The sequence below is a fragment of the Orbicella franksi genome, chromosome 1, assembly GCF_964199315.1.
Source record: "Orbicella franksi chromosome 1, jaOrbFran1.1, whole genome shotgun sequence".
NCBI classification, from domain to species: Eukaryota; Metazoa; Cnidaria; class Anthozoa; order Scleractinia; family Merulinidae; genus Orbicella; species Orbicella franksi.
Window position 1 is genome coordinate 14,552,195 of NC_138145.1, and position 10,272 is coordinate 14,562,466.

Genomic DNA, 10,272 nt, shown 5'->3' on the forward strand with positions numbered 1-10,272 from the left:
AATCAAACAAACAAAACAAAACAAAAACAAAACAAAACAGTGAACATGCAAGGGCAGACTTTATTGTATTAATCTTACTTGTAGAATGTTCATGTTTCGGAATATTTAACGCTCTAAATCGATGATATTTGGTTCATTTTCAACGGTTCAGGGGCACAATTGTGACCTCGATCTTTCGTGATATGAGAAATTTAATGTCTGTTGTTTTCGGATTGTTTAAAATGTCATTTTGGGTACCGAAAAGAAGTCAGCTGTCATTTTCGGAAAGGCGGTAAGACGTAACGTTTTCGGGAAATGGACAAAAAAGCCCTAATAAGTTCGAGAATACTCAAGTTCCTATAGAATAACCGAACAGATAAATTCTTTTTTTGCACAACCTAAAATTAACCTACAGAGCTTTGAAAGTACTCCAGATAGCCTAAAACAGCGTTTAAAAGCATTCGAGAGAAAACGGTCGTTGGGTGTCCCTGACGGTTCCCTGCCTAACCTAACTCCGTGTCAGTTCAAACTCGGTCACCAGAGCTCTTTCCGTCTTGAACTCACACCACACGTGACGCTTTCATGGACCTTCATGAATAAATACGTACGTGTCCGAGAATTAATTTTTCTCTTTTCTAGAGACGTAAGCTTGGGACGCCTGCATGTGCAGTAACAATTCTAGTTTTATTTTGTCGTTGTGGGTGCGCGGAAAGTTCACAAGAAGACAGCTTAGAGTAGTGTCGATCAATGCGGCGATTTAGTTTGCTGCATACCTTTTAAACCAACTTCAATTTAAAGCACACTATTGCACACACTTGAACTTTAGGGAAGTTCAAATGCTTCAACGTAAAAGGCACCTTAATGGAGGCTTCAGGGTAGGTTTACGGAGCTTTACGGTGGTGTTACATTTTCACTTTACGCGCCTTTAAAAGGTCCCATTTATATGTTCTCGGTTGCTCGAGACAAACCTTTCTCTCCCCCCCTCCCCCTCCCCCCAAGTTTACCCTGGCCGGGGTAGCTTTTCATTTATTTCTTCGCAAAATCCAACCAACCGTTTACAAGAGGATCGCGAACCTGTCGGTAACTTGGAATTTACATCATTTGAACAGTCTCCGTTGGTTGAACCGTTACACCAAAGTTATATTAAATACGCCCACTTTTCCATTACATGGTTTTTGCAAGGTTTGAGCAGGCCCTCTCTTAAATTTAAATCTTTTTTTTCTAAGAGTCTCCATTTTACATTAACGTGGTCTTTCCAGTTTTTCGAAAAGCCCCCATTATCTCATTTAAATTGTCTTCACAGCCTTTGCAAGGTCCCCCTTTTTAATTTACATGATTTTAACAGCCTATTTACAGCCCCCCACCGCACCCGTGCAACTTCTAGGTTTTCCATTTACATGGTTTTTACATGTTTCTTACAGGTTCCCATTCTTTCATTTACATTGTCTTTACATGTTTCTTACAGGCCCCCTTTTTTCATTCACATGGTTTTTACATGTTTCTTACAGGCCCCCTTTTTTCATTTACATGCTTTTTACATGTTTCTTACAGGCCCCCTTTGTTCATTTACATGGTTTTTAAATGTTTCTTACAGGCCCTCTTTTTTCATTTACATGGTCTTTACAGGGTTACAAACATAACATTTCCAGGCTTTTTACAGCATTCGGTTAAATTATTTACACGTTTCTCAGATGGTTTAGCAAAGCAATTTACATGTTTTTTACAAAGGCAGATACTGTAAAAGTGCGTAAAATATTTTACAGGTTTTTACATGTTCTTCAAATGATCATTGTTGACAAAGACAATGTAAATCACTATTTACAGAACATTTACATGCTGTACTAAAAGCTGTAAATTTCCTGTAATTTTATTTTACAAAACCCTAACATGTAAATTGTAATTTACAAAAAATGTAAATCAAGATTTATATCCTGTAAATTAAAATTGACATGTCCATGTAAATTTTCAACTTTTCCAGTGAGAGGCTATCTACCTGAGCTAGTCAGATCACATTCCAGAGGTTGAACTGAGCTGTTTTTGCACGCTTGATAACTAAGGGAAAAGAACGTTAGCCGAAAATAATATCCAGCTGTGAACTCTGTGCGCGATTCAAACATAATTAAAATAACATCACAATTAGTTTATTGTTGGTGCGTCATGTTCTCGTTGTGTCCTGTAAGTGCCTGTTTAAGCATTGTCCGAAAGTGAAGCTGTCTCGTTTACTAAGCCTTATATGACTAATGTGTATATTTTTGTTACTATTGTGCGCCCAAAAAAAGATTAAAACTTGTATTTCTCTGATTAAGCTCGCTAACTTAGTTTCAAATCAAAATATAATTTTGAATTGTGATATACTCAGTACCTCGACACGATGAATGATGTTTTTGCACTACTGATGAGTGGAAATATGTGGTGTTTACGTGGATGGTTCATTGATGAGCGGGAGATAGGGTTGATGTTATGACGACTATAAACGACAAAAACGAATAACAAAAAAATGACTGAGGCAAGTACCTGGGCTTGCTTGTTTACTTGGCAAACTTTTTACTAGCTATTGTCCTGGGATACAACTATTCAGCTACCTAGAAATACCATAAATTGTTTTGTGATTGTTTTGTTAGGTTTGAATTCGCGTTTGGACCTTTGATTGAATTTCGAAGCTCAGTGCTTTGTCCTGCATGGCATGCTATGTACTGCAGCTTTTCGATCTCTCCGTTCGCGCGCCTTCGGCGCACAGGAGTTCCGCTGTAGAGCAGCTGGAAGGTTTGGGTGTTTACTTAATATGGGGGTTTTGAGATGTCAGCGTTAAAGCAATTGGCAAAACTGGAATAAAAATGTTACCCTCTATCAGTACAGAACACAGCGAGGGAATATGATGGTAAATGAGAATAGAGTTTCCATCAGCGAGGGAGGAACTTCTTGTTTTGGAAATATACACACCTGCGGTTTAGTTTTGTTTTCAGTCGAATAAACTTAATATAATTGTCAGGACGCAAACAAAATGAAGCGGGCTGTGGCCAGCTTAACACACTTAAAAGCTACAAATCCATACGATCTGTGCGCAATTAAAAGTTATGTCTGTTTTTTAAGCTGTCAAATACCCTGGTATAACAATATATGCATTATTTTTTCTTCATTTCCAGTTTCTTTGAACTTTGATAAACTGAATTGTTCATTTAGTTATTAATTTTCTCCCTTTTATGCATCGTTTTACATATACATTAATTTATTTTAGTTAACATAATTTCTACTGATCACCAAAAACCCCCTCAGGGGGGTGTTGAATAAGGTCTAATCTCTCTTGTCATCTCTTTCTCATGAGTATATTTTTTATCGCGATTCCGTATGCTTCGGCAAGTTCCGTGCAATTTTACCAAGGGTGACATGAATTGAAGTACATATTGACTCACAGTGTAAACGTAATAAGAATGTCATTTATCCCATTATAAGGGCAGGGCAAACGTAGAAAGAACAAGTTCCTTTACCACATTTGGTAGCAAGAGTGGTCAATTGAATGAATTAAAGACTCGCATTATTTGTATTTTACGTCTTTTTTAAAGACTGTTTGGAGTTGGGACAGTCGTTAATCTCGTCAAGGATGACATTAACATATATTAAAAGCAGATGATCATTGTTTAAAAGTAAACTGTCAGATCACCATCTAATCGGTGTGGCTAATATAACTTGAGTTTCCTGTTGCTGGCGATTTTAATGAGGTAACAAGGCGAGCTGTATTTGAAAAAAGCCGTAACTAGCAAGGAACTTGAAAAGTATTTTAGTAACCGGAAGCTTGAATCAATTACATAATTTCTAAAACTTTCTTATTATTTGCCGATTCAAGTGATTCAAGTCAAAATGAAAAAAATAAAAAACCTTTGCAAAATTAAAAAGAGAACCAATTTGCTAATGAACATTAGTATTATGGCCTAATTTCTCTACAGTTAAAACAAATAACTCCCACTAATAACTACATAATTCATGCTCCATAAATAGTGTTCCCTTCCTGTGTATTTGCGTGGGAGAGACATGGTAACCCTATCATAACAAGCGCACGTCCTACCTGTCTGTCTTTTCATCAAGAAACGCCTACCTTTTGACACCGGCCAGCGACGCCAGGGAGGCCTCGCAAAAAGAAAGTAATTTTAGCATGGTCTTTACGCGCATGCTGTTAGTACTATTCCATGAAATGCTTTATTTTGACCAAATCACTTCTTACAGTTACCAAGAATACAGCTCGTAATTCTGACTTAACACTAGAATAAACTAAACAGGCGTGAATATGAGAAGTTCCTCTTGAGGAGGCGTGTTTTCCTAAGCCCGTCAGTAATAATTATATTACACCCACTTTGCAAATTATAATATAACTTGACCAGTAAAATTACTTTGTTACTGTTGTTCCCCAACCTAAAATAAAGTTACAAGTAAGTTAAGTCGCTGAATCTATCAATAGTTTTCAAACTACAACGATTGTCATGATCTCGCCTACGGACACATTAACTGCAGAATGAATTAATAGGTAAACTCTGCACATCTGGTTTTTAATTAGAAGGAGCCAATAAGCGTCAGTGTATAAAATTTCCCTTTCAAATGCAGCTGAAGTGGCTAAATTTGATGCACAATAGCATTCACAGCATAAATAAAACGCCGTTAACCCGAGGATCAGTTGCCTTATTTCCACCTTGCGTACAGTTAAAGCAGAGTATTTTTCAAGGGACTTGTCGACTCTGCAATGTACTTAACAGCTTTAAAGGTAAATTATATCTAAACCCCTTAATTCATCTTTTATTGTTCAGCACCAGTTGCAAACGAAGTTATGCATATTAAATCTTTAGTGTATATACTTAATGTACTCTTTGTCCTTTTCTACCTTACAGCCCAGTACGTTTACAGTTCTCTTCATGTTTTGCCTGCTTGTGAGGGCTTCGTCCTCCGTTGGCGCACTTGATAAGAGGTCTGGAGACGAGCATGATGTCATAGGGTCCTTTTCTACCGATCCGGAAGAGGACGAAATTATCCTGAACGAGGAAAACCTTCGTCCAGAATATAGCCAAACAGAAGACACGGCAACCTATGACGACTTCCCGCTACAAGGAATTATGAGCAACCTCAGAGAAAAAAGGAACACATGCCGTAAGCCTGGCACAACAGAAAGTCTATCATGTACCACAAAAGGAACTGGTCCAGTTGTTTCCGAGTGCAAAGATCACTGCAGATGTAAAAGGTGTATTGAGTGTGTCGAGTCAGGCGAATAAGTTGGTTGTACAGGCAGGATAATATTGTCGAATTGATAAGACGAATTACGGATCAGGGCTATAATTATGAGACTGACGTAAAATAACATTGTTTGTAAGATGTAACTAAATAGAAAACTGAAATAAATAAAGTGAATGAAGATCATGCCTTGTAACCCCAAATACATTTGTCATTAGAATCAGCCTGAAGTTTTCCCAGGTTAAATGTTGATATAAAAAGTCGGTCAAATCTGCTGGCTAACCGACAATCGACACTAGTGAGACAATGTCAGATAGTGTAGAGTGCAATTGATAGCTCTGACACGGTAGTCCCATAAGTACTCACGCCTGCTCGGTTCACTTCCGGTTTGTATCTACCTGGGTAGTCTGCTGGGGCTTTTCCCCTTAGCAGTGTGTATGTTTCAAGGTTGTATTTTCATTCAAGGTCCAAAAATAACGTACAATTACTGTTTGGCACGAAATCTTTTAAATTTTGCTCTGGTGCTTTTACGTTCATTTTAAATTCAATAATACGTTGAACAAACGTGACAATTTAGCTCTTCGTGCCGACTTTGTAACTTGATAGTTTCGTTTTCCTCGCAAAGGTATGTAACACGAAACCCTTGTTCTCTCCAAAACACACGAAGATGTGCTTTTTTGGGGGATAAATAAAAGAAAGTTAAACATCTGACGAAGAAATGGAAGAGAAACGTTTTTGTTTTTTCTTAAAACGCAAATTTTCTTATTACCGATGAACAAGAACTAATTTAATTATCAGATAGTCACGGAATACAACTTTCTTTTTCTGTTGCCACCTTTGTTGTTAACAATAAAACAATTCAAAATTAATACACAACAATATTGATTGTTACAACTGAGAAGCGTTTCAACGAGAAGTATTGAAGGTAAACAGCGCTACATGGCCGATATTATCCTGCCGTCGATAAAGCCAGGAACATGGAAGATTCTGGAACATTCCGGAACATCGAATAGTTCTGATAATTATGAGAAAAATATGTAAAATTAAATTTTTAAAACTGAAATAAACAAAACTAAACTGGTATGAGCTCGAAATATGAAAAGATATTATTGGGAATAGGGAAGTCGGTAGGGGAGGGCTAGGGAGCGTTGGGTATTCATTCAACTGACTACAATGGGCGCAGGCTCCTCTTCTTTCCCGCCAAATGCGTCACGTCACTTTACAGCACTCCATTGGGTCTCCTTTTTTGATCCCTGATTCCTTCAACATCTGAAGTGTTCGTCTGAGCATCATACAGTTGCTTGTTAAGTCAGTAGCCATGGTTTTGTCACTGTTCCGTCTTCACGTTGCTATTTATCATCCCCAGTTTCGTGTTCGAATGGCTCGATAGAAAACTAAGTTTGATCGAATGTCAGATAACGATCTGCACGTGAAGTTGAACTAGCGATGAATAGATTATAGCCTGCGGTAAAATTGTTTTTAATTAATTAAGTGTTAACTTGCACTGGACAAAACATTTTCCAGGAAATGCCTTTGAACTGTTGGCGACACTTAGAATTCAATTTCAGATCGCCAACACTTGTAACAAATATTTCTTGAGACAATAAAGTTTGACCAGCAACCCAGCAAGACAGCGCGCGCGTCGCCAAATGTTTTTAAATTTTGTGTTTGTATTTGTTTACACTGTCATCAGAGCTCGAGCAGTCCGAACTAGTTTAGACAAGAAACTCAATGCCGAAGAGTTTCTATTTCTATCTCGTGGAGAAACTATTTCTTCAGAAGAAATCGTGTATACGCATATCCTTGTATTGACGTAATGAACTGAATACTCGTGTACCCATATTTTTAGGTCTGATTAAGGAGCTCGAGCGCCACCACCTTGGTTTTCTGCGAAGAATGAAATCCAGTCTAGGAATAAGGGACAGTCACGCGATTAAACTGACGGCGAACGACTGGAAGGAATGGTACTCTTCTTAGTTGCTAGCCTTCACCTATTGGAGTCACTTTCATTTTTCTTTCTTTTTCTCTTGTTTTCTTGTTTTTGTTGTTGTTGTTGCGGTTTTGTTTTGTTTTTATTTTCCGAGCTGATACCAGTTTATTTTTGTTTGATTTAATTTTTAAAAATTTAATTTTACATATTTTTCTCATAATTATTATAATTATTCGATGTTCCGGGATGTTCCGGGATGTTCCGGGATGTTCCAGAATGTTCCATGTTCCTGATTTCATCGACGCCATCCTGCATCGGTGAACGAGTCGGCCGTCGATAAAATCAGGAACATGGAACATTCCGGAACATTCCGGAACATCCAATAATGATAATTATGATAAAAATATGTAAAATTAAATTTTCAAAAACTAAATTAAACGAAAATAAACTGGTATCAGCTTGGAAAATAAAAAACAAAACAAAAACATAACTGCAATGAGTGAAGGCTCGCAACTTAGAAGACTAATCCATTCCTTCCAGTCGTTCACCATCAGTTTAAGCTCGTGACTGTTCCTTATTCCCAGATTTCGTTTTTCATAGAAAACCAAGATAGTGGCGTTCGAACTCTTTAATCAGCCCGAAAAATATGGGTACACGAGTGTGATTTCTCTATTCAATTCATTACGCCAATTCAAAGATATGCGTATACATGATTCCTCATGAAGAAATAGTTTCTCCATGAGATAGAAATAGAAACTCATCGTCATTGAGTGTCTTGTCTAAACTAGTTTGGACTGCTCGAAATGTGATGATAGTGTAAACAAATACGAACAGGAAAATTTAAAAACATTTGGCGACGCGCTGTCTTGCAGGTTCGCTGGTCAAAACTTCGAACGCAACCAAAGTAGACCAAACATACGAAGTACGCGCGTGAACGCACTGTTCTAATCTTTGATTACTCGGGCTTCCGGAAAGGCCGAGTCTGCACTTGGTGGGTCATAGTGCCAGGCGTTCCTAGCGGAGAGCACAAAACTGGGGATGATAATTGCAACTTGAAGACTGAACAGTAGTGACAAAGCTATGGCTACTGGCTTAACGAGCAACTGTGTGATGCTCCTACGAACACCTCAGACGTTGAAGAAATCAGGGATCAACAAAGGAAACGCAATGAATTACCTGGCATTCATCGTCCGAATCGTCCATGTTTGTGTTGAGAAACAGAGTGCTGTAAAGCCACATGACGCAATTGGCGGGAAAGAAGAGGAGCCTGCACTCATTGCGGTCAGTTGAAAGAATACTAAACAATCCCTACCCTTCGCCTACCGACTCCCCTACCCCCGAAAAATATCTTTTCATATTTCGAGGTGATACCACTTTATTTTTGTTTACTTTATTTTCGAAAATTTAATTTTACATATTTTTCTCATAATCATCATAATTGTTCGATGTTCCGGGATGTTCCGGGATGTTCCATGTTCCTGGTTTTATCGACGGCCGAACGAGTCTCCTCAAGGACTGATTAAATTAATTTGCGCTTTCATTAGGTGCCACGGAGGCTGCAGCAATATGTGAGCACTTTTGGTTCCTTTTGTCACAAATTTACAATTTACAGAATATTAAAGCCATTAACTCGGGGACCTTTTGGTCTCAGCTCTTACAGACGCAATTAAGAAATAAACAAACCGCTAAGGAGAAGCTATGCATTTCCCTTCTTTATTTAAATCCTGACAAACATACTATCGTAATTTGAAAACAGATGATGTTTGTTGAACCGACCTGTGGGTAACTCTTAAAGATACGTTTGACTTTTGTCGCTACCTGACATCAGATGACATATCAAACTAGTGAGACAATCTCAGATAGTGCAGAGTGTAATGTATAGCTCTGACACAGTACTCATAACACAGATCCTGTATAACCCTTACCATTCACCCCTGGTTTGTATTGACCTTGTTAGTTTTGATGAGACATTATGGTTGGCGAAATGGTGCAAAATTCACAAAGTTTATATTCATTCACATTTAATGCTGTTATTATTATTCACGAATATATTTATTCACATTCAAAAACTAAATTTATGATCTTAGCATTGTGCATGTTTGATGTGTGTATTTTCATTCACAGTCCAAGAATAGCTTACAATTAATTACCGTTTGTCAAGACAGCTCTTGAATTTTACTGTAGTGTTTTACGTAATACATTTCAGTAGCGAACGTGACAATTCTACTCTTCACGCAAACGTTTGTAACCTGAAACTCTTGTTTTCTCGAAAATTTAAAATACATAGTGATATCGATTAATACAACTGAGAATCTTTTCAACGAGAGGTATTGAAAGTAAACAGCGCTACTTGACCGAGATTATATCTTTCATCGGTGAACGAATCCCCACAGAGAATGATAAAATTTTATGCTTTCAGTAGATACCACGGAGTCTGCAGCAATATTTGAGCAGTTTCCTGGGTTTTTTGTACAGTTTGACAAGTTTTAATGCCACTTACTCGGGAGAGTTTCGGCTGCGGGTATGAACATTTTGCTCTCTTTGATAGAGACAATTAAAGAATGAAATAAACATACTAGTGTAGTTTGGAAACAGCGGATGATATTTCTTGAACCAAGTTAGGCGTAATTCCAAAAGACGCGCAGTCACAGTAGCATTCTTGCATCGAGCTAACGATGCTAGAGCGCATGCGTATGACTTATTAGGGTTCTACCACACGGAAAAGCGCTCAGCGTTAGTGTGTGATCTTGCATGAAATGTATCTTCCATCTGACACTAGCGCTTATTAATCTGCGCATGCGTTTGGAGCAAATATTGGTTTTGTTCTAAAGAAGTACCAAAAGGAGAGCAAGGGGCTTTGTGAAACAAATAAATAGCTTTTTGAAGAGCTGGAGGAAGTAACGTACGTAGGTACATACACCACCCATTTTACGTAGTGCTCGCAAGTACCTACCCCATCCTACCCCCCTTGCTGCAAGCCTAATTAATTAATTGAAATTAATTAATTGTACAAACATTAAAGTTTACACCTTATTGCCAGAGTGCCTTACTGTCTAGTGCCTTATTGCCATAGCGCCTTAGTACCATAGTGCCATAGTGCCTTTGCACAATAGTGCTTTAACGACGTCAACCCCCAAACCATCCCAATAGTG

General features: G+C 38.1%; 1 protein-coding gene across 1 annotated transcript; it reads left to right on the forward strand.

Moving 5' to 3' along the window:
• The first annotated feature begins 4,577 nt into the window (after window positions 1-4,577).
• Window positions 4,578-5,769, forward strand: LOC145483322 (uncharacterized). Its single transcript, XM_081461820.1, has 2 exons — window positions 4,578-4,729; window positions 4,854-5,769. Exons 1-2 carry the CDS (start codon window positions 4,709-4,711, stop codon window positions 5,229-5,231), a joined length of 399 nt encoding a protein of 132 aa, XP_081317946.1. The 5' UTR covers window positions 4,578-4,708; the 3' UTR covers window positions 5,232-5,769.
• The last annotated feature ends 4,503 nt before the right edge of the window (window positions 5,770-10,272 follow it).

Bases quoted from the DNA above. Each gene is read 5' to 3' on its own strand.
- LOC145483322 (XM_081461820.1), top strand. From the start codon at position 4,709: ATGTACTTAACAGCTTTAAAG. The intron at 4,730-4,853 runs GTAAATTATATC...TCTACCTTACAG, and splicing joins TGTACTTAACAGCTTTAAAG to CCCAGTACGTTTACAGTTCT.